Here is a 24,583-nt window from a genome sequence, read left to right as displayed (position 1 = left end):
TATGAAAGTTGCACAGCCGTGGGAGCTCTAACAGTGTTAGGAGCAACTGTTATCATTCATTAGCACTGGAAACATCTTTGAAACGTAGAAAACAGTGGCTGTGCGCTGTAGTTCCTGATAAGTTCCAATTTTCTTGCTACTAAGATGGAAAGAGAGCCAAGATTTGATGAATGAAATTGAGACTCACTGTGAAACAGAGCAACAGCTTTGATGAGCTGCCAGATTCCAGCAAAGGTGAATAAGAAAGAAAAGGCATTTCCGAATAAAATGCCTTTCCCCTCTTCAGAAACAAACCATCATCTTATAAATTACCTTCTCGAGTGAGAATCCATCCTTCATGCAGCAGGAGACAGACTGCAGAGCAGAGACCATTGATGGACGTTAAAGACAAACTACCGAAAGACAAATGTTCAGAAGGCAGCATGAAGTCGGATGTTCAAGAATGGCCACACATCACATTCGCACAGATGCCAACAGGGAGCCGAGTTTAGAAACGGAAAAGCTTTCAGATAATCTCTATCCTTTATGAAGCCAAAGCCTCAACATCACTAACACATCTTAACTCATTTTCAGAAGCCGGCCCCCTCACATTTGATGCTGTATCATGCAGATTTGTCATGCTTCAGCATAGGTTTCTCTTAAGAGGTTTAGTCACTGCAATGTACAAAACACATAAAAAACCCTCGGTACTATTAACATATCATGTCAAAAGCTCACTGTATCTGTGGGAAATTGGCCTAAGAGGGGAATATTAAAAGTGCTCAGTGTTGGTCTAACAGGTCTGCTGAAGTCAGCGGTAGAACCGTTGAACAGCCGTGTGCACAGAGCAATAGGTGCGCTTCTGCAGACCTGCCCTCCAACTAGACCAGGATCTGGAGTGTTAAAGATTGTGTTTGATTGAGTCGTTAACGACTGTGAGTTCCAACTCGAGGTCCCAGCAGCATTTCTCATCGAGCTCTTCCAGCTGGAGACTTCTGCCCACTGCAACGTGGGCAGTGGTCACAATTAAATCAGGACAGAAGAACGAAACTACCTGGTGGCACTACAGAAAGGCAATTTGATGTAATATTAGTAAGAAGAGAGCACTGTGGGGAAGAAGACTTTCTTCTTGCCTCCGAAGCCTGATAAACAGATCTTACTGGGTTGTAAAACCTACCTGTCTGTGGGTACTTTATTTTACTAAGAAAACCCAACAGTGCATAAAGTTGAGGTCTATCAGCTGCAATTGGGCACCTGCAAAGAGCACCTGGATCTGAAACCTTAGAAGCAGGTGCCCTTAGCTGAATGCTCGCTGGCTCAGAAAGAGCCCACGCCAAGGCACAATAACACTGAAGCAAGGGGGAAAAAAAGGAAGAAAGAAAGAAAAGGGAGTAGATGTGCAGAAAAGGGAAGATGAAATTAACCAGTCCAGTCAACTATGCAAAGTTCAGGAGTACGGAAATGAAGGTTCACAAAGATTAGAGATCTGTATGGTCCAGCTTCCTAAAACCCAACGTCCGTATCAGATCTCTTCAGCACGAGTGCTGGTTTCTCAGTCAGGAGTGGAGCTGATGCACCAGTGCTGTCTGAAGGGTAGCTCTGTAGGAGAGTGCTGCCGTGGGAGACCAGGCTGAGCTGAACCTTCTGCACATGTGCTGCTCGCCTCCTCGTGTTTGTGGAACCCGGGGGGCGATTGCGGCACCAGGAACTGCGCTTTGCCTTCAGTTGTGTTCGCTCAGACTCACTGTGCACAGCTGTAGGGGTGGGAAGGGGCCTCAGAGCCTCCTTGTCCAGGCTCAGCACCCGATGGAGGATCTCCTGCAGACACTGCTGGGCACTCCGCAGAGCCTCTGCTCCGGGCACAAGCACAGGCATTGAGGCAAGAAATGACTTTTTCCTGGCGTGACCCCCGACGGACTGATAGAAGTCGAAGTGCTCATTTAACGCCAGCGATGTGTAAACTACATTGCCATTGTTATTTTAGTGCTGATTTACATAACTGGCGCAGCATCGCACCGCTCACACCTTGTTCCTGCCGAAGACTCGCAGGAGGTCATAAAACTAAACATGCTTTGCACTGAAATGCAACGGAAAAGTGACGGAGCTTTTGAGGGCCTTCACCACGCCGCGTGTGCCCTGCAGCAGCAAAGTGAGGGTCAGCTGAGGGAGCCTGGGGAGCAGCCGGGCCAAAGGGGCTCTCCCGGCTCCACGGGGAGTCGCAGTGCTGGGAGCCCCCCCTGGGCACTGTCCCAGGGCACAGCTGCAGCTGAGGAGGAGGCAGGAGAAGGGACCTGCCCCAGTGCGGATGTTGTGTGGCGCCCTAAGTCAAGGTGGAGGGAGAAGGCCACTCCCAAAGGAGGAGCTGGAAATGGAGGTGTCGATACTGATCCGCAGTCTTTTAGGTTTGGCTGTGGCTTCTCTGCAAATGAAGTCCCCGAGGAGCGTTTGTGACCTCGCGGGCAGCAGCCCGCACCGGGCCCCACGCCCTGCGACGGCCCCGTCGGTAGTGCCGCACAGCCGCGCGGAGGGGCCGCGTCCCACGCGGGCGGCCCAAAGCGGGTGCGGAGGCCGCCCCCGAGCGCGGTGCCGCGCCGAGGCGCAGAGCGGCGGGGAGCGGGCAGGTGCGGAGCGGGGCCGCGGGCGGGGAGCGCCGCGCCGCCGCCACTGGGGGGCAGCCACGGCTCAGGAACGCGCCGCGGCCGCGCGGGCCGGCCAGGGGCCGGGGCACGGGGCAGCGTCCCGGGTGCTCCCGCCGCGCCCCGACGGCGGCAGAGCGGGGAGCGCGGCTCCCATCCCGGGGCCGGACACCGCGACGGTGGGGCGCGGGACGGGCGCGGCCGCGGCTCCGCGCTTCGGGAGCGCCGCCGGGGGCTCGGGGTCGGGTCGCCTCGCGCGACCCAGCGTTCAGTCGCCGCCGTCGCGCGGGGAGCGGCGGCGCGGCTCCGCACGGGCGGACGGACGGACGGGCCGGAGGCCGCCGCGGCGCGGCCGGGCGAGGCAGGGAACGGGCGAGGGAGGAGGGAGAGAAGCGGCGAGGGAGGGAGAGAGGGAGGCGGCGTCTCCTTTAAAAGCCGTGCGGGGCCGCGGCCCGCTCCCACAGGGCGGCTGTGATTGGCGCGGGCCCGCGAGCCTCCGGGGTCGTGACATCGGCGCGCAACAAAAAGCCGCGGCGGCGTTCGGCCGCCCCCGTGCATGGTGCGGCGCGGGCGGGACGGGTGCGCGCTCGCAGCGCTGTCCCCGGCGCTCCACCGCGGTGCTCCACACCCTCCGGAGGGCTTTTTTTTTTTTTCTTTTTTTTTTTTAATGTAGGTTTCTTCTTTTTCTTCTTTTTTTTTTTTTTAAGGGAGCGGAGCAAAGCGAAGCCGAACTCCCGTTTCCATGTCGCTGCGGGACTCCCGGTAAATATCCGTCCGTCCGCTGCGGGTGATGCGAAGGACGCTCGCGCGAGGCGCCGTGCCGCTCCGTAACACATAGCACCCACTGGCGGGCGGGCACGCGCGCACCGAGAGAAGGACGAAAAGGAAGCGCCGACTTTCCGACCGCCGCTTTCCGAACGGAGAAGCCTTCCCCGGCAGAGCCCTTCCTTCTGCCTCCCGCCCCGCCGCCGTAGGCATGTTCCCGAGGCGCTCCGCACCGCGGGGAGCTCCCGTTTTCCGCCCGGCGGCCGCAGAGGAGCAGCAGCAGCGCGGTTCGGAGTAACTCCAAGTGATGCGGGGACCACAGCCCGAGAGCAGCACGCGCTCCCGCAGACGCCAGCCCCGCCGCACTCAGGTACGGCCCCGCGGCCGCCGAGCGCCGTCTCCGCAGGAGGACTCCGTGCGCTCCGCAAGAGAGGGGGGACGGGACGCTGAGCGCGACGGAGAGCGTGTAGCGATCCTTACCCCGCGCGGAGTTTCGCGGGGGAGAAGAGCGTCCCGCGGCTCCTGCTCGGGACGGAGCGCGAACGGCTTTTCTTTTCGTTTTCTTTCGCTTTTTCCTCCTCTTCCTACGCCGGCAGAGAGGGGCCCTCCTTCTCCCCGCGCCCGGAGGAGCCGCGGCTGGGAAGCCGGCCCCGGGCCCCGCGCCGGGCACGGCCGGGAGGTCCCTCTCCCGCCGCCCCGTCCCTCTCCGCCCCCCGTCCCCTCGGCAGGAGGCCGCCGCGGCGCACACCTGCGCCCGCCGAGGGCAGCGCTCCGGCCGCCCGCGCCCCTTCCCCTCGGCCCCCCGCGGCCCGGCCCGGCTCCCTTTGATCCCCCGCCGCGGGGTTTTCGTGCCGCCGCGCACCTGAGCCCCGACGGGGCCCCCTCCGCGCCGTCCCGCGCGCCGCTCGCCATGGGCCGGCGGCCACCTGCGGAGCGGTCCCGGCCGCCCCCCGCCTCGCGGCGCGCTCCCCCGGCGCGGTGCCCGCGCTGACCGCCTCCCATCGCCTCCTCCTCCTCCTCCGCGCAGGTCGACCATGGTTGCCGCCACCCGCTCCCTCCTGGCGCTGCTGCTCTGCCGGGTGCTGCTGGGCGGCGCGGCCGGCCTCATGCCGGAGGTGGGACGGCGGCGCTTCAGCGAACCGGGCCGCGCCGCCTCGGCCGCGCAGCGCCCCGAGGACCTCCTGGGCGAGTTCGAGCTGCGCCTGCTCCACATGTTCGGGCTGAAGCGGCGGCCGAGCCCCGGCAAGGACGTCGTCATCCCCCCCTACATGTTGGACCTCTATCGCCTGCACGCCGGCCAGCAGCTGGGCTACCCGCTGGAGAGGGCCGCCAGCCGCGCCAACACCGTGCGCAGCTTCCACCACGAAGGTAGGGGCCGAGGGACGGGCGGAGGGAGCGGGAGGAGAGCGAGGGAGGGCCGGAGGAGGGGCGGCGGGGCGGGCTCCGCGCTTCGGAGGGGGTCGCGGCCGCGTTTCCACGGCCCTCCGCGGGCTCCGGGGCTGCCGGCGGGAGGCTGTCGCCGCGCTCCGCCGGCCGCGAACGGCGCGTTCCCGCGGCGAGCTTTCTTTGGGCGAGGCGGAACGCTGAGGAAAGCGTCCCCCGAGCGGCGGCGAAGGTTCCTAATCCCTTATCTAAATCCCCGTGGGAGATAGGCGAAGCGGTCCGGCGCGGCCTTCCCCCGGCCGCCGTCGAGCGGAGGAGCGGCGGAGCCCGGAGCCGCGCCGCCCGCCTGGGGGTAACGCTCCGGGCTGGGGCTCCGGCCGTTGGCTGCCCGTCCGGGGGGCCGTTCCCGGCGAGCGCCTTCCACGGCCGAGATCGCTGCCGCGTGGGGCCCGCGGAGCCGTCGGTGCGCGCCGCTGCTGCGCTCCGCACGAAACGTTTCCCCGGGATGCAGCCTTCCCTGGCCGTAGTCTCTGGCGCTGGCACACGGCGGCTCTGCTTTAAAGGGAATGAGAAGGCGGTCGCCCCGCGCTCTTCAGGTGGAAGTGAGAAAAGAAACGCGCTTGGACCTAATGGTGCTGCCGGACGGAGGTTGCCCCGGTGCCCTTTAGTGGGAAGCGAGATCAGTGGTGAAATGTAACTCTCGCTGTAGCGGGGAAGTAAACAGCAGCAGCGGCGTGGCTCGTTCCCTTTCAGCCCGTGTGTGGCAGGCGAGGTGCTGAGCAGGAGAGGAGCTGAGGGGCACAGCGTAACTTGTAGGCAGACGGAGCAGTGTTGGAAGCGGTGGTGTTGCAACAAAGTGTTTGACGTAGAAACTGTCCTCCAGTTTTCACAAACTTGAGACGAAAATCACCGTGACTCCATTTTTCCATTGAGTTCTCACTGTTGGTTCGTGACTTCATTAAAGCAGGAGGCTGTGCTGGGAGCGCTCGCACATCTGCATGTTTACAAACGCCGGGCTGCAAAGCTGAGCCCTGCCTGATGCGGGAGGTCGTGTTGGAGCCAGCAGGGAACGGCACAGGGCTGAGAACTGCTCGCGTCAGTGCCAGCTTCCCTTCAGAAAGTGAACGGATCCCCGGGATGCTGAGTAGCAAAATGAGAATCCAGGATTTCAGAGAGATTTCTGTGGGCAAACGCTATTTCTGCTATGTCTGCAGCAAAAAAAGTACAGTGTAGCAGCCCTAGATACGTTGTACTCCCCCTGAAGTTCCATCCCAGTGTCTGTTGGCTGAAAGGGGAAGACGGCATGGGGCTTAGGGGTTGGTTTGGTTGCTAAAAACGCGTTGTTTCCTTATCCCTTTACCATCCATCCATTCTAGCAGCTAGACCCATCCTCACAGTCCTTTGGACCGCATACTGGGGTGTACCTGGCAAAGTGTCCTTACAGATGTTGAGGTCGCTGTCTCTAATTAACATATGCAAATCCACACATTAAGACTGAGTTACTGAAACTGTGGAGTACTGTATTTCAGAGTGGAGCTTAAGAGATGGCTTCTCCAGCCATGTTCTCGAAACATGCAGAAATGTGACAATTCCCCTTAAATCCTCAGTTGGTTTTAATGACTCTCATCAGACCTCCGCTAACTGTGGTGCTCGAGTTGTCTCACTGATGTCCTTGAATTCCATCGTGATGCTTCATGTTTCTCGGCACTCGTAATGACTACCTGGAATGCAGAGAGCACCGGTGTTCCATCAAAGTGCATGACAATGAACGAAGCGTTCTTAACTTGGTGCTATACATGCTTGTGTAAATAAACAGAAGGATGAGGGAGGCTGTGCTTTCTGCCTGGAAGTCTTTCAGGTCTTGTTTGTCGCATGCCAGCAGCACGTATCTGAGGGGTTTGGTTGCTTGTCTCAGTTCCTAACTTTTTTTTCTCTCTCCCTCTGCTCCCTGCCCCCTTCCCTCCTGTTTAATCAAATTAGAAGTTTTGGAAGAACTGCCAGAAACAAGTGGGAAAACAGCACGACGTTTCTTCTTTAATTTAACTTCCATCCCTAATGAGGAGTCTGTCACCTCAGCTGAACTCCAGATTTTTCGGGAGCAGGTGCACGAAGCCTTTGAGAGCAACAGCAGCTACCATCACCGTATTAATATTTATGAAATTATGAAGCCAGCCACAGCCACCTCCAAGGACCCTGTCACGAGACTTTTGGACACCAGGTTGGTGCATCATAATGCAAGTAAATGGGAAAGTTTTGATGTAACGCCAGCTGTTTTGAGGTGGATTGCACACGGACAACCTAACCATGGGTTTGTGGTGGAGGTGGTTCACTTGGACAAAGAGAACAGTGCCTCCAAGAGGCACGTTAGGATTAGCAGGTCTTTACATCAGGATGAAGATAGCTGGTCTCAGCTCAGGCCGTTGTTAGTGACGTTTGGGCATGATGGCAAGGGACACCCGCTCCACAAAAGAGAAAAGCGTCAAGCGAAACACAAACAGCGTAAGCGCCACAAATACAGTTGCAAAAGGCATCCGTTGTATGTGGACTTCAATGACGTGGGGTGGAATGACTGGATTGTTGCCCCGCCGGGGTACAGTGCCTTTTACTGCCATGGGGAATGTCCTTTTCCGCTGGCAGATCACCTAAACTCAACAAACCATGCCATTGTTCAGACTTTGGTCAATTCGGTGAATTCCAAAATCCCCAAGGCTTGCTGTGTGCCGACAGAACTGAGTGCTATCTCAATGCTCTACCTTGACGAGAACGAAAAGGTCGTACTAAAGAACTATCAAGATATGGTTGTGGAGGGCTGCGGGTGCCGCTGACACCGCGAGTGTATCGGACAAATGCAAAAGAAAAAGCTGACACTTTAATATTTCCCAATGAAGACTTTATTTATGTAATGAAATGGAAAGAAAAAAAAAAACACAACTATTTTGAAAATATATTTATGTCTACGGAAAGGTTGGGAAAACAAATATTTTAATCAGAGAAATATTCCTTTAAAGATTTTAAATGTATTTTAGTTGTACATTTTATATGGGTTTAACCCCCAGCACATGAAGTATAATGGTCAGATTCTTATTTTGTATTTATTTACTATTATAACCACTTTTTAGAAGAATAGCTAATTTGTATTTATATGTAATCAAAAAGAAAAAAAAATATAGGGTTTGTACATAATTTTCCAAGATTGTAGCTGTTTCAATCGCGTGTATTTAAGTTGAAGAGAAGACACGGAAGGTTACTATGGCAAAGTGCATAGCACATTTGCTTTCTGCAGTGCTACTGTTAAGGTCACAAGTTCAAGTCCAGAAAAAAGTGGATAATCCACTCTGCTGACTTTCAAGATTATTATATTGTACAATTCTCAGGAATGCTGCAGGGTGGGCTGTCCAATCCATGAGAACTGGCATCCTCCTTAGGTGGAACATTTGGATAAGAACCAGACGTTGCTGATCTCGTATAAATACTACTATTCTTGACTAATTTGCAGAGTGACTATAAGAGAGGCCAATAGAAATCCCGGGGGAGGTGGGGGTGGAGGAAGACCAAATCCTTTCTAGACCTACAGAAAAGCGAATGTTTGTTTCCTTTAAAAGTCCTTCCTTTAAAAGTCCTGGCCAAATATAAAATAATAAAAACTCAAATGTCATCTTTTTTTTTTGTGATTATGTATGCCAAAGAGGAATAATTATCTTGTTTGTACTGGCCCTTGTCTTTAACAGTCGGATCAGTGTTGCGTGCTTCCTCACCTGAGGTGGGAGCTCACTTCTGTGGAGTCTAACAGTGAAATTTGTGCTTCATACAGGGAGTTGTTACTGTGCACAGCCTCCCACCTAACCTTGGGTGATGGTTTTGCAGTTGTACAGATTAGCTTCTCTTCCTTCACGGGGTTTTGTGTTTGAAAGCTTTTTCTTTTCTTTCCCAAGATGTTTGGATCTCTTTCAGATAATAAATCACAGAACTCTGCTATTTCTCTCTGGAAAAATCCAGCCCTTAAGAAAACATGGTTCACTTGTCCAGCCATCACAGAGCAACCTGTGCTTACATCATGTAACTTTCTAAATTTATTGTGTAAGGGACAAGAGCATGACTTGCAGTTGGTAATCTCAGCATTGCAGCTAATGCTTCTTGTGCCCTTGTATGTTAGAAGACTGGTGTGGCAGTCAGCATATGGGTTGTGGAACATGAGGTGAACATGCGGAGGCTGGGTTGCTTGTTACATGAAAGCTATGCTGAAATAGAATGGCAGGAAAGTAGCTTCAGTTGGCTTCTTGGCGATCCACTGCAAAGCTGGGAGTGGAGGGAAGTTGTGTTAGACCACCTGTGGTCTCAGGAGCTCTCTGCTCTATTTGGTGAACACAGAGTGGCTCTGTGGTGATGCTTTGGAGATGTCCGAGCCCCCTTGCACTCCTTTGTGCCCCATTGAATGGAACAATTTGGAGAAGTGAGGCAGCGCATCCTAAAGCCACGCATACAGTTATGTTGTTAGAGACCTCTCCAAGTCAGCTCAGGAAATCTGATAGTGGCTTACTGCTAGTATAACGCATTACTAAAAACAATCTTCTGTTTTGCATGGCTCTCCCCAAACTCCTGCTTGTTGTGGGTTACAGCTGCTCAGGAAAACTGATCTAGTGATATTTTACAGGTAGTCTTGCAGAGAATTACACTTCCTCTGTGCTTATTGTAAAAAGCAATGGGAAGAGAGGATGGGAGAGAAAAACTAATGTAGCAACTTCTTGGCTGTTTCCATTTTCATCTCGGGAGCTTAAAGTTGTGTTAGGCAAGCTGTAAGCTTCTGTGGAGAGATTAAAACCTTGGTACGTTCTTTGTACCATCAGTATTCTTAATAACCGATAGAGAACAATCTATTGCTCTGCGCTTTGGCTCTGTTATTTTTGCATTACTGGTCTCGCCGATAGTACATAGTAACCTACAGATTTGCTGGGTGGACAATGCCTCATTGCTCTTTTCGAGAGACGAGTGCTGTTTGGTTGGTCCTTTTCTCATTTTTGAGGCTGGGAGTCTTTGCAGAACTGTGGTTCGCCTTTCCCCTGTTGAGAAGGGCACGCCTGTGTTACTGAGAGGTGACGGTGGTTGTTTTGGAAAGGTTATCAGTCAGCACGTGCCACAGTGCTGCAAGAGCTCAGCAATCATTGGGGATGGATGGCGGTGCCAGTTAGGTCACGGTAGCACTAGCGTGCTCTGTAACTTAGGTTTGCAAAAGCTGGACGTAAAGTGCTGAAAAATGGATTGCGCCATTTCTATGAGCGGGAAAGATGATCCCAAACCCGCTGCAATCAGTGAAGACCCTACGGCACGTCTAAACCAGATCCTAAGCTCCAGTGTTGCCAGGCTTAAGTTTCCCAGCTCCTGACCCATCGTGTGTACCTAGACTTAGGGAGGCTTTTTCCACAGTGGTGACTCCTTTAGATCTCCTCGAAGGCCCGAGAACACGCAGATGCTAATCTTGTTTAAAAACAAATAAATAAAGAATTGGCTATGGTGCCTGTCTATGCATGAGCAGTAGTGGTTTGTGGCATGGCGCTGCATTCCTTGTGAAGGCAAACTTCTAGTTGCTTGACAAAGAATTGCGTAGTTAGTAAGATCCACGGTGAGGCCAATGTGTAGTTGTAAACACAGCAAGAACCACCCCTGTAAGAGTTTCTTTGCCTGCTTGCTCATAGTCACAGAACTTCCTAAGCAATTTTGAGGAGAAAATATGCATGCAGCAAGGCTCAACAGGTCAGTGCCTTTCTGCAGCATTGGTTTCAAAGTGTGCCTTTTTAAGTTCTTCGCCTTAAACTCGCTGGGTTGGATATGTGTGAGTGCTGTGCTGAGTAATTTGTTTAGGATTTTTATAAAGAAGGAACCAAAACAGAGGCTGTCCTACGTGAGTAGTAGAGAAATCTCTTACAGAACAGTTGTGTTCCTGAACTCTTAAGTGCTGGTGAGCAGACAGCCCTTCTGAAATATGTGGGTTTTCTGACATTTCTCAGTCCGGTAATGACTGCTAAATAATCCTAAATACTGAAAGTATGCTGTTACCACCATATTTTAGTACTTATTGTAGTTCGTTAGTACTAATTAGTGTTATAGCGCTCTACAAGAAGAAGTTAGCTTCCCCCCACCCCACTCTGCTTAAGAGGAGAAAAAGCAGAAGTTCCAGAAGGCAAATTTCCCTCTGTCACCCTATAACCTATTTCCCCTCAGCATAATGCTTCTAGGCACTTGTTTATAATCTATATAGGCAGTGACTGTGATAGATAATGTCACCCTTTGTTCATTTCAGATAAGCATCTCTCTAAACACAAATGCATCTCTCCTTGTCCTTTTGAGGCTCAGTAACAGCTTTGTCGAGTGGCTTGATAATTTTTTTGCACAAAATTTGATGGGACTTCTGTGGTCAGCAACGTGTAAAAGTGGGCGTGGGAAGACCTGCAGTTGAGGTAAGCTCTCCTGAGAGCACTGGCCATTTTCACCCAGCAGGATCTGTTCCGCTGTGCCAACTTGGGTTTGTTGTGATCAGACACTGAGACCTGTCTCTTCCTATGGCCGTGAGGTTTGGATATGCACAGGCTGTCACCTCTCTCCCTTGCTGGGCAGTGAGGGGTCTTCCATTGGCGCAGTTGGTACTGATGAGGCATAGAGAGGAACGCTGCTTGCTGTACTCTTGGCTTTGAAGATGGAGTTCATCTGGATGGCGTTTATAGTATTACCCACTTTGCTGCCCTTTTCGAAGAGGATAAGTATTGAACTATTTTATTATGTAGCTATTCCCAAATTGTTGATTTTTTTTAATTGATTTCAGGAGGCAGCTAATTGCCATATGGCAGCTTGATGTTAATGTTTTATGAAGATCAGGAAACAAAAGTTTATGAAAAGCTTTTGTATAGTAACTGCAGAGTTTCAAGAACTGTTTTATACTTCCTGACAGTGCAGGTCTGGCTTAATGGTTTGTTTTTATTGCTTAAGAGTGTAAACTTTTCTTTAGCCAATGTGTGGAAATTATATCCTCATCCCGCATTACACATTTCTCATTACTCATTCCCTGCTTTCATTTCTGCCATCTGTGATCAGAGCTTTACTGTTTCAACTGCATGCAAAATGCTCCTATCCTGTGCACAGTGAGTTACTTTCCTTAACTCACACCCACCCCTCCAAAAGGAGGAGAAAAAAAAAGTGGGGGAAAGGCCTACTTGGTCTATATTGTTTTTCTCTGTTTTGGGTGGAGTCTGTCTTCTTAGATTCTGGTTGCTAGATGGTTGCTGTAGTAACCAGCAGAGAAAAAAAACCCAAGACTGAAAAGGCACTTTTAAAGGTGCCATATCTTGCCTGCAGTATTATTTATCTCATTATGGGCACTGAATATTTCTCTTCTCCTTTATGTTAAGGCTTCCTTTCCCTTCTTGGTAGGATGCACTGCTGCCATGGAGAACTTGATTTGTTGTGTTCTTACCATACGAGAATGTGAGGACCACAAGTCCTATTCCCAGTTGACCCAAGCTGCTCAAAATAAGCATGAGAAGCCAAAGGCATTAAAAAGTACTTGAAATGTTATAAGTAATTGTTACTGGCACAAATCACTTCATTCTTCAGTTACGTGGGGGGAAAAGAGCAGCTAGGTTCAGAAGGACCCGTAGAGTTTAGGTGATTGCTGCAAGGAGGGTGTTTGGTAGGAGTGGTGTTCTTTATTTTGCCAAGCTACTGTGCAGGAAGAAAAAACACAGCTCCTTCAGAATATTTTTACTCTGCTGTACTTCCAAGGTGGTTTTTTCTTGTTGTTGTTTACTTCTCCCAAGAGATTTCACAGGTGTATGACAAAGTAACTGTTTGCATCCACTACGTTGGACTTGCTTGGGCACAAAAAGGATGCAAGAAGTTACTGCGAGATTGGATCTTTCCTGTCTCAGCAGCGCTAATCCTTCATCAGCCGTACTGCTGGCAGCTTTGTCTGCAGCAACCAGTCATGGTTTCCTGAGGTGGAATTTCTCTTCTCTTTGGGATCTGGTCTCCTGTCAGTGCCCTCTGGGGTCTAGCAACATCCAGGCCACGAGCCTCGTGCCAGGGCCACTCAGCAAAGTGGGTACGCTGGTTTTTGTCCTGTTTCCACGTTCTTCGCAGCGGCAAATTTGTCCCTGCCTTCAGCAAGAATCCTACTGCAGGAAGTCTTCAGGTTCACACCTGTTGTGTGCAGCAGGAGACACCTTGGAGCACTGGGGACCATGTTTGTGACTTGCCAGAAGTCTGAGGGCCAAAGGCAATTTGCATCTGTATTTACATAGTGCTCCAAAGGCACGCAGCTCTGATACCTGCCCAGGCTTGCATTTCCCTCAGTAGATGAACGGAGGCTGAGAGCTGTTGGACTTCTATTCTCCAGAGGCATGGAGCTTGCAGTGGGTCAGCTGGGTTCTCAGCTCATCATGCAGGGTAGTGACAAGCAAGCTGTAGTTCTGCTCTTCACATTTCATATTCTGCATATTTGGCTGCTAGCACAGAAACCAGACTAGGTTAGGGCAGCGGTTGGCTTAACTCCAGGAAAGAGCAGATTTCTGGCTTTACAGTTTGCAAAAAGACAAAGATTTTTTTTGCAAAGTAGTGATGAGCAACAGAAGCGGGGAAGGACCAACAGATTTTTTTTTTTTGAAGCTGAAAGTGTTAAAAGTTTCTTAAGTGACTTCAGGTAGAGAGATCAGAGCAGTGAATTGATAACATTCTGAAAGTTCAGGTTCCCACAACAACTGGACTGTGGCAGACTTACAGTTTAATGAGGCTGCTAATCCCATTAGAGATTAAATTAAGAAGGTCTTTTTGGGAGATCACCAAGGAAATGATGAATACTGTACTGTAGCTTGGGTTGCAGTGCCAAGTGATGGAGAGCTGACATGTGCTTCTTGCACGGCGAGGTACTGTTTCGTTCTGCCTGTCTCATTAAAACAAGGCGTTCAACTCCAGCTCTACAAACAGAGGCAAATGTATTATTACTATTACTAGCATCATCCTGGAAATAACATGCAGATTAAAAGATGGAAATATCAACCAGATCTGCACATCAGCAAAGCTCTGCTGAGTTCATTCTCAGACAATCTGGCCCTTTTTATTAAAGCAAAGCCTCAGAAGACAGGGAGAGCACGTATGAAAAAGAATATGTTTCAGGTAACTATTGCCATAACTCCATTAGCTTGGAACTTCCACGAAAACAATTTTTTTCTAGCATCCTGCACACTGCAGTGATGGGAAAGTATTGTATGGAGTAATGACTCTGTAACCACAGACTTCAAAAGTATAGAATGTCTGCGGCATGATGGAAAGAGCTGTTTCCACATCAATAATATACACGCAGGGTACTGAAGCTTAATTGCAAGGCCGGTGGTGATGGGAGGGGGAAGGAGAAAGGATATCTGACTGTGACCGCACCAAACGTGTGGGCTGTGCAGAATGCCTCTGCTTGGCAGCCAGAAACAATGATTCATGTCATTATAATCTTGACTTTTGCATTTTTCTCATGACTTATTGATAACTTCGTATGGGACTTAATAGAGTTATTGACTCCTTAGGAATTAGGAAGAGAGACAGGGTGTATATTATTTCTTATAAACATCACTCGCTGGCAGTTGTTTTACATTACTCTATTTTGAGGGCAGCTTTGGCAGAATTTTTTCTGACTGTATTTTCTCTTTCGTTGAATGAAGAGATCTTACGCTTAAAAGCAGGCTTGCACTTCTCATAGTCCATCTTTTTTGTCATTTTCACGGGAAGTCCTGATCCTCTAGTTGAGGTCACAGTACTGACATGAAGGTAGCTCTGATGTCACGAACTGCTGCTGTTGGGCTGGGTCCTAATGCACACAAAGGCCCTCTGCCCAGCCCTGGCACTGTAAATTAGAGGTACGCTTAATAGCTTTAGGTGAAAGATGAACAGCTTTTGCTCTGCAAAACGCTATTGGCATTATTGATACTCTTTTATACTTACTGTTAAAGACCCAGGAACTTCTAGATGGTGTTCTTCTAACTGATTCATTTTTCCTATTCTGATGACTTTTTTAATTTTCATTCTTTAAGGAAATAGTTATTTGCCAACTACTTTTTGACAAGTTGGGTAAAGAATTGTCCTAGGTTTGCAAATGAAAAGGTTTTCATCTTTGAAAATATATCCTAAATGTACCCTAGAGGGCAGAGTCATTTGGAAAGAGATCCCACACACCTGCTGGGCTATTGATCCGTGCCCACTGCAGAGCTCCTTGGTGAAAAGGACCAACACCTGGGAAAGCGAAGTTGGGAGCATGGGTGGAGCCTTCTGGTTTTTTGTCAGCAGCAAAGGTTGGGAATGTGGTCCGTGACTCTCCTTTGTGCAGGTTCTGACAAAAAACAACAACAGCAAAATCCTTATTTAAAACAAACACAAACCCAGTATAACCCAGCAGGCCATTCTGCTGGCAGGGAGCTCTTACAGTTCTTGCCTGCTGGAGATTCTTAGCCTGTTCTTGAGGGTTAGGTTTATTTTTCAAATAGAAGCAGACCAGCTGATGTTTTCTAACAATGAAATTAAACCAGGTGCAGCCCTTTCCAAAAGCCACCTCCTCTTACAGACCTGAGCCGTGCAGTGGGTTACTGCCAGTGTTTCATCTAACTGGTGAGGAAAGTCAAAGCTTCCTCTGTGAGCCTGAGTGTCCGGGAAGGATCTGGAATGTCTTTTCAGCTCCTTTTGTACGTGAGTACATCCTTCAGTGTTTCAGGCTCCAGTCGTCCCTGTTTCTCCCCCTGTTTCCCCCCCCCCCCCCCCTTTTTCTTTTTTACCCCATTCATCTAAGGGGAATGGGAAGAAAGGGTCAGATGCTGGGACACTTTGAAGAATGTGCTTTTACCAAGCTTTGGTTTTTCTGTCTTCCTGGAACTCTCATTATATGATCCTGGTTTTCTGAGCCAATTGTTAGCCCAAGGCCAAATCCTTAACCTTGGGCTAGATAACAAAAGCACAGCTGAGGTGATCTTGACTACTTTAAAAAGGCTGTCTACTCTTTGATGCACTCAGAATGAGGCGCATAATTCATTTTAGTTCCAGAGGTTGTTCTTAGCATGGGAAATTAGCAACCTCCATGATAAAGAGTCAGCATGTTAAGTGTGTGTATGTGCGTGCTTTATGTTGGTCTCTGTATTGCATTGCATTCTGTGTTCTGCAGGCTGTTGGTGTGTCTGAGGAGAACCCAAGGCTGAGTCCTACCTGGGAAGCTTTGCCTTATGTGATTGCATTGGCTCATACTAAGGCCCAAACACTTCTTACCAATGACTGAAATCAGTATTTGGTAAGCGTGGCTTTGTGGTTTGCAGCTCTGAGTGAGAAGAATACATAAGCAGAGTGTATACCCGGGAGAAATTTAGCTGAGATCAAGTTTATTAGTGGATATCCAAACTAGCTTACTAAGTACAGCCTCCTTCTGTGCAAAGGCCGCAGTGGCGTGGGGAAGACTGGTAGGAGTCATACGGTGTTAACATCTGACAGTGCTACGTGCAGATGTTCTGTCTGTGTGGTGTGAAGGCTCTGATGGGTCCATTCTGAGCTTTTCCTGTGGGAGAAGTGCCTTTCAGTGTATGCTCTGCTGCCGAAGTCTTGGTTCTGTGCTGAATACCTCAGAGGGTTTATTTTGTGCTGTAGTCTGGCGCACCTGATGGCAAGTAGCATGACATCACTGTTGGTGTCGTGTCAAGTGGGTGTAATAAAAGCTAGTGGAATTCATAGCAGAGCTGATACCAACAGGGACTGGCTTTGGCAGCCAAACCTTTCAAAAGGAAGCGCTCCTAGTGAGATAAAAAGGAGCAGCTTAGCAGCAGGGCCATCAGGCTGAGTACTGGGGAGACCTCAAACCTTACCCTGCTGCAGAATTGCATTGGCGGAGTTCCTCACTGTCTTTGCTAATCCTCAAGTATCTTTTCTCTGCCTCGTGTTTTCTAATGGTATGTACCTTAAAGAATTTAGAGATGCCCAAATATCCTGCTGTTTATCCTGCAGGCTAGAGGTAGATAGCTACATTAAATGGCGTAATGACAGGTTTTGTCCGCTGGTGACCAGTTTGCATGTGGACCAGGTCTGGCCAGTATTAAATTGGAAAGCAGAGATGGCTTTGTGATTAACGTGCTGGAGAGGGACGCTGGATGCCTGGGTTCAAGTTGTGGGTCAGCCATAAACTCCCTGTGTGACCTTGAGCAATATAATTATTCTGAGACTTCAAAGGTATTTAAACAATTTGGACACCCATTTTTGAGTCATTTTAATTAACCAGGATGCTTTGAAATGCTTAGCTTTAATCTCTCTGTGCCTAGAATTCTCATTTGTAAAACCAGGATAATAGTATTTTCTTGCTCATGAAGAGGATGTGCATGATTATGATTGGGAAGTGTGCAGCTGGTCCAAGTGCAGCAGATATGGAGCTTGTAGAGAGCTTAGTGAAGAGCAAACGTGTTACGTTCTGCAGGCGTGGGGCTGAAAAATGTACGGATGCTTGGTACAGGGCAAGCAGCCTATTGCAGTGAGAGTTGTTTACACATAGGCATAAACTGGGGGATAGTTGCTTCCCATGATAAATTACCGTCATACTGGGTTCACAGGGAGATAAATACAGCTGCAAATAAACTCCAACCAAAATATTTACTGGGGGGAGCAGCTCATTTATTCAATATTTCATTTAGCTCCATAACAACATCTTGCCATTTTTCTATAATAGTGTGTATTAAACTTTTACAAGATGAAATGACTAGTTATTAACACTTTCATTTCTGTAGCTTGTAGTTCAGAACAGGCCATACTTGCGCTTAACCATCACCTGTGGTTACGTCCCTTTGTCCGGTGTTACGTGACTGTGTAATGAAAATCCTGTACTGCACACAGGCAGAGGGAAGGGTTAAAAGAGGCAAGGGAGTATTTAATTCCTTTTAATTTTTTTCACTTTTATGGGTTTAATACACAATCTTAACATTCCATTAATAACTGCTCTGCTGTTGTTTTTTTTTTTTTTTTTCTTTTTCACTTAAAAGATTAAAGGTTCCTTCACATTTTTTCTTCTTCCCTTTTTTTTCCTTTTTTTTTGTTTGTTTTTTATTTCCTTCCCTACTCTCCTTGGTCATTGCAGTTTTGTGTGCTGGGCAGGCAGGAAGTGAAAAGTTCAGTAACCACTGATGCTACTCCCAGGACTAAGCAATGGATATCCAGGTGACATCCGCCTGCAGGGTTTGCTTTTTCCAGGATAGAGAAATGTTTGAAAGAGTTCTTCTATTTGGGTTCTTCACGGCCTCTTGAGATGACCGTTGCTTCTCAGTGCCCTTGTTAGTAAAGTGCTTTGCAAACTACATGCAAAAGTCTGTGCAGTATATGCTGTTGGAAGATCTGATACCGCTTGTTACAATATTATTGATAGGTAAGTGGTAAATATAAATTAAAACGAGGTTTTACTACTTAAATACGAAGGAAAGAGACAGTTGATACACTGGAAGCTGTTTGCTTCCGGTGAATCCGTTGTGCAGTTCTCTGGCACTGTGTTCCAGCACTTAACAGCTTGCAGCATGATGTTGTGTTATGGAATACTGATAAAACCAGGACAGTTGGTGACTTCAGTATGAAATTAGAATCCTTTTCATTGCTTTGTGTATTGGCATATTATAATGACTGCTCTTTAGACAAGAAAATCTGACTCTCTCACTTATTGTTATTTGAGTAACATTGTACTAGGATGGAAATAGAAAAACTTGCTATTCATCATAAGGAAGTGTGAAATCTGACTGTTTGAGATTTGCTTTTCTCGTTTACTTTCAAAGCAACTGTGAACCACGCACTTCTTTAAGATGCCAACATGTTTGTTTGCTTGCAGGATAGATGACCAAATATTTCTCAGTTTTATTCTGAAGTCAATACTGTAGACATCCTCAATTTTGACTGGCAAACTTTCCTCTATAGAACTTCACTCAAAGAAGATAATGCAAACTGTTATTGTAGTTTTCACTGAAAACCCAAATTAGAATGGTGAGGCCCTGGCACTGCTGCCCACAGAAGCTGTGGTGTCCCATTCCTGGAGGCTCCAGGCCAGGTTGGATGGGGCCCTGGGCGGCCTGAGCTGGTGGGGGTCAGCCTTGCCCATGGCTGGGGGTTGGGGCTGGGTGGGCTTTGAGGTCCCTTCCAACCCAAACAGTTCTATGAGTCTATAAATGTATGCTTATCAGAATTATAGAATGTATTTGGGGTGGCAGCCATTATTATCTAAGACTTTTCTGTTTGATTCAGTTTTTTTTTTTTTTTTACTAAAGTGAACAGATAATGAATAGTGGCCAAGGTTACTACATATTGTTCATGAGTAAATGTTCTGTACGGGTTTTTTAGAAGAATAATTATTTTCTGATTGGGCCAAGTAAACACTTTAATATAGTCTCGCCTTGTAGAATGTGATTCTCTGTATCCGGTAGATGCCTACTTTAAAAACAAAATAGGAAAGCAGTATGTCTAGATGGTACCAGCAGTTAAAATGACCTTAGATAAAGAAGAGTGCTTGTGCTCTTTCCAGGAAAAAAGGCAATGCAGCGAATTAACTGAAAAAGATAAAGCAAGTAGTTAAATATAACAATGATGTGGGGTTATTTTGTTTATTTGTGATTTTTATTTTTTTTTTTCTTGCCAGTGACCCAATTCTGCAAAACCTTAGGATGTTCTTATTAGCTATTTTGTAGGCTAAGCCCATGGAAAAACTTTTGGACAGAACTTAATTTAGTATGTTGTTACAAACTCTGATATCTGCCCAACTTTATCCAAGTTCATGAACCTTTTGAACAACAGCCCCCTCGTGCCCCTGGGGTTCTGGAGAGGGATTTATGGTTTCATGTGCAAAACAGTGTGAAACTTGGCACTTCTGCGTTGCCTGAAACCTTACAAATCCAGAGCACTAAGCAAATCCAGGGTTGAGCTCACCCAGCTCCAAGGCAAAGTAAAGGTTTATTGAAACTCGCATGAACTTGAACTAAATTCTGTTTATACAAAAAATGTGTACCTTAGTGTCCCCTGGTTACATTATCCTTATCATGGAGGAAATCCGTCCTGCAGAGCTGTTATGAAGATAAATTTAGCAAAAATTGAGATGCTCAAACAAAGGATGATGGCAGCAATGGCGTTGGGTGTGTGGATTCAGGGACTGCTGATACGAAGGAAACAGGTTGATGACCATGAGATGTGAATGTCTTAATAGTCACTGTATGGATAATAGAAGTTCCTCTGAATTCATACCTGCCAAGGAGCCAGGACAGATCACTCATTAGAGTTGTCTAACAGGGTAAATGAGTCACAGTCAAATCAGACACTCATTTACATCACCAGGCTTTTTCAGAGTTTGTGGAAATTGCAAATTCCAGTTCAAACCAAAGGCCAAGCTTGCCTTTCACTTACTCTGGGTTCAGTAGCGTTGAAAGATGGAGAGTCTAAGTTTGGCTGAAAGTCCAGGGAACTACCTACTGCCCAACTGGTAACTAGCAAAGGTGCTACCTGCAGCCAGGAACTGAGTCCAGGGGGTCAGGCTCCTCGTGTTGCTCAACTGAAATTCTGCAGATCCTGCCTTTTTGAAAAGAAATGAAGTCTCTGAAAGTCATTGACTGGGGGGACTGATTTAGGGTCACAAGGTACAGGAACATTTCTTCATTTTCTGGCCTTGCCCTCTGAACAGCTGCAGTGGGTAGACTGTGTGGCTTGGGATCTTTCATGCCTCTTCTTACCAGGTTCTGAAACAGGCTGGTGTTGTTCACCCACAGACCCAAGTTGGCTACAGATGAACAGTAAAGGAATTAGTTGTTTCATTGCTTCTACTTCTATGCTGTATAAAGAACTCCTGGGATCTGCTGCAAATGAGAGTGGGTAGATTTGTCTGAGTGGACCTCTTTCAAAGATGCTTGTAACTGTGGCATTCGTGTTATACAGATATTAGTTGGGATCTTACAGGGTACATATAATTATAATGTCTTGGCTTAGGAAGTCACAATAGAACTATTCTGCTTTTAACACAAGTAAAATTCTGTTATCAGGAAGTGGATTCATTTTTCTGACACTAAGCAAAGCTTCTCAGATCTGTTACCTTTCCATCATCTGCTGGAGATGTGATGGGGCACAAGCAATTCAGGAGACTCATGGGGTGAGTACATCAGGGACAATGTTTTGATGCTGATGTTGGATGAGCTGACTGATGGAGGGACTGTGCTAGATCTGATACCCATGAATAAGGAAGAACTGTTCGAGGATGACTTGGCTGCAGTGTCATAGAATGGTGGCTTAAGAATCTGAGGGAAATGGGAAAGGCAAGTAATACAGTAATCACTCAAAACTGCAGAAGTATGTACTGGGGCTTTTTCAAGGAACTGGTAGGCAGAATCTCCTGGGATTCTGCCTGGAGTGTGTAGAGACGCCATGGAAGTTGCTTAATCTTTAAGGGCAGCCTTCTCAAAGCACAAGAACAGTCCATGCTGATGTGCAGGAAGCTGAGCAGGTGTAGCAGGAGGTCATGTTGGCTGGATGGGGAACTCCTGACTGATTTCAAGTGCAAAAAGGTAGAATGTGGATGTGGAAACAGGGACAAGCTACCAAAGAGGAACATAAAAGTGTTGCCTAGGCACGTAGGAAAAAAATTAGGAAAGTAAAAGCTTAGCTGGAGTTGGAACTGATAGAGCTTGTGTAGGGTAAGCAGATCACTTCTACAGTGTGCTGGTGACAAGAGGGAGGCCATGGAAGTTGTGGGCTTTCTGCTGAGTATAGCAGGTGATAAAAGGAGTGGGAAAGGGGTGAAGTATTCAGTGTGTTGTCGGAGTCTTTACTGGCAAGATTTGCTCTCAGGCTTCTGTACTCAGTGGCAGAATTGGGGGGAGAGGTGGTACCTGCCTTAGAGAAGAATTAAAGATCACTAAGGTAGCGCTTACAAGCCCCTGGGACTGGACGTGGTATGTCTGAGGGCACTGAGGGACTGCTGCCAGTGTTTAACATCTGAATCAGCAGCCTGATTAGAAGGACAAAGAATCTTAAGGGAGTTCACAGTTGACACCAACTTGGGGAAGCAGACTGATATACTGGAGAGCAAGACTGCTAACCAGAGGGACCATCGCAGGGAAAAGGTGGAGGAACCACCTGAAATTCAGCAGGGAACAAGTGTAAGGTCCTGCACTGGGAGCAGAAGGTCTCCAAACCCTGTTTGGGAGTAGCAGCTCTGCATCTGGGAAGCTGGAGGTCCTGGTGGGCACCACCTCCAGTGTGCATCAGCAGCGTGGACCCAGCGGGAATGAAAGCCTTCTGGGTTCTGGGCTTCCCTGGCACATGTGTAGCCATCTGGCCAAAGGGACTAATTATTCTCTTCTGCCTGGACTTGTTGGGGTGCAGCTGGAGTACTGTGCCTGGCGTTGGGACTCTTTGGTACAAGTAGTGACAAACTGGGAGAGTGGGGAGCAGCTGTGGTGGTGTTGTAGTACAGCCTTTTATGACCCAAAGGGAGCTCATAGAGGGGATGCAGTCAGGCTCAGGAGAAGAACAGCGGATGAACAGGAGGCGGATGCCGCAGATTACAGCAAGAGGAAATCTGACTGGAATATAAGGAGAAAAATGTAACAGCAGCAGTAGTTAGCACTTTATTGCCAAGAAACTGCAATTTTTTTTTTTTTTTACTTTTGGAGACTGCCTGAACTTCAGTAGACGTGGCTCTGAGGAACCTGATCTGACTTGAAGCTGGCCCTGCTGTGTATGAGCAAAGGTTGGTCAGAGAGATCTCCAGAGCTGCTACCGAACCTCTTTGTCTATAGTAGAGAAAAAACAATGAGAAGAGCAGTGAATAGATCGATATGAATTTAGTGAGTTCTTGGTTTTGTGTATATGATGTTATTTCTGATGTATACATATGTGACATATAGCTTTTGTTTCATTTAAGCAGCAGAGAGAAAATATCCTTTTTTTTTTTTTCTGCCCGAATAATCAAAAATGTGTATGTAGGAGATCTGCTGCAGTATGCTGAGAAGGGTGGCACACATTTGTTAGAACACTGGAGCCAGTATCAGTGAAATACTATGAAAGCAACCAATCATTTATTTCTCTTGGGCGTTTTTTCTTGTAAATGTCAGATCTGAATAAATCCTAGCAATGTGTTTAAAAAGACCTTCGTGCAGCAGAGGCTACAATACTAGCTTCAGTCTGAATCCTTACAAGAAAAAAGGATCAGTACAGGATAGTGAATGATTCCAGTAGAAAAGTAAATGGAACTGTTTACTCAATCAGTGAACTATGGATGAGATGACAATACAGGGGCATCCTCAACTGATTAGAATCAAATTAAAACAAAACAAAAAAAAGGGCAGCAAGCTGTTTGCAGCCACTGATACCTGTTAGAACTCAATTTCATGCTGGTATATCAAGGTTACGCTGAAATATGTACTGAGTTTATTTTTTGTTAAAAAGATGACTTCCTTTCCTGGTATTTGCAGGTGCATTGTACTGAAGTGAACACAATCATTTTGTTAATTGCAGTTCAAGCTCATTAGAGAACTATAAAGGCAGGTAACCGTGCATTAAATGGTAAATGATTTTGGGGTGGGAAGCAGTCAGGTGTGTTGCCCTAGGCTATGATTTTCCCCAAATTAACATACATAGCAGAGAAAGAAAGAATGAGGCGGGTGGGAAGAAGGAAAGGCCACGGGTCACCAAAGCAAACCTCCCAACTTTCAGTGACGCTGAAGGGAAACCATCGCTGCTGAAGTGTTGAGAATCTAGCTGGCACTGGCTCACACTGGGTAACTTTTGAGTTGGTTTAGGTTCATTCAGGCCATATATGGTGAAATCCAAACCAACTCAACATTGTTCATTTAGTCAATGTGTAACTGAGCAGGTTTTGGGAAGGTTACGCTGCAACCTGCAAGACCTCTCGAATGTGCAATGTTAATGACATTTGTTACAAAACCATCTTGAAGTAGTGTATGCTTGAGCAGACAGCCAAATGTTTCCCCTCAGAGTTTTGATGGAAGGTCTGTAATCTTGAAAACTTGTTCTCGCAAAGGTTGGTTGCTTCCACTTCCCTCCGGGACTCTCAAGCCAGCAAGAAACTGTGTTTCCAGACCTGGCTGTACGAGCACGTTTTGCTGCCTCAGAGTAGTAATCATCCAGTGGAATAAAAATCTTGACCAGCACTTCAGGTCTGAATGGCAATACCAAATGTCTTAATGTTTGGGTGTCTAGATGGAGGTGGTTCAAAGGGTTATGATGTCTTGGGACTGCTGACTGACTGCTGTGATTTGGATATTCTGGAAAATCAGGCTCCTTTTTGTTGTCTGTTTTCCAGTTTACTTTTGGTTGAAGCAGAAATACTTGTTTCAAGGAAGATAATAGGAGAACTGAATGAAAAATCTCCGCTGGAATTTTTGTATTTGGTTCCATTTCTTTGTACCTTAGATACATATCTGGGGCTATAGGGGGGTCAGGGAAGACATTTCGGGTGGACTTTGAATCTTCTGCAAATCCTCAGTTCTTTGAAGCCTCAGCTCAGCTGCTGCCAAGTTGACTGTTGACTGTCCAACGTGAGACCAGTAGAACCTGATCTTGCTGGTAGACCCAGTCTTCAAGAGGGCTTCCTTTTGTCGTACCAAATATGGGCAGTTAATATGCTTTTGGATGTATATTGTACTTAACCAAATGGTTATTTGTTCCTAGCAGTTTAAGTGTAAAGGTGCACACCCCTGTCTACTGTGCTTTTCTTATTGCCCCTTCATCTGCTTGCAGGTTATTGTGGCAGGTGGTTTATTTGCCCCTGATACTTTGGAGGGAAGTGTAAG

At 47.8% G+C, this 24,583-nt stretch overlaps 1 protein-coding gene across 7 annotated transcripts in view; it reads left to right on the top strand.

Moving 5' to 3' along the window:
• The window catches only part of BMP2 (bone morphogenetic protein 2), a 243,773-nt gene extending 235,355 nt beyond the window's left edge, over nt 1–8,418 (top strand). For 5 of the 7 annotated variants that reach the window (XM_046938393.1, XM_046938397.1, XM_046938394.1 and 2 more), the window contains 3 exons: nt 3,323–3,750; nt 4,408–4,748; nt 6,744–8,418. In XM_046938393.1, coding sequence (XP_046794349.1) covers nt 4,415–4,748; nt 6,744–7,588 — 1,179 coding nt within the window. In that variant the 5' untranslated portion in view covers nt 3,323–3,750; nt 4,408–4,414 and the 3' untranslated portion in view covers nt 7,589–8,418. Of the gene's footprint in view, nt 1–2,546; nt 2,795–3,163; nt 3,751–4,407; nt 4,749–6,743 lie in introns of those variants that run through there. The other 2 variants (XM_046938392.1, NM_001398170.1) reach the window with 2 other exon arrangements.
• The last annotated feature ends 16,165 nt before the right edge of the window (nt 8,419–24,583 follow it).

Source organism: Gallus gallus, chromosome 3, assembly GCF_016699485.2.
Source record: "Gallus gallus isolate bGalGal1 chromosome 3, bGalGal1.mat.broiler.GRCg7b, whole genome shotgun sequence".
Lineage (NCBI taxonomy): Eukaryota > Metazoa > Chordata > Aves > Galliformes > Phasianidae > Gallus > Gallus gallus.
Note: the sequence above shows the minus strand (reverse complement) of the source record. Positions and strands in the feature narration are given on the sequence as shown.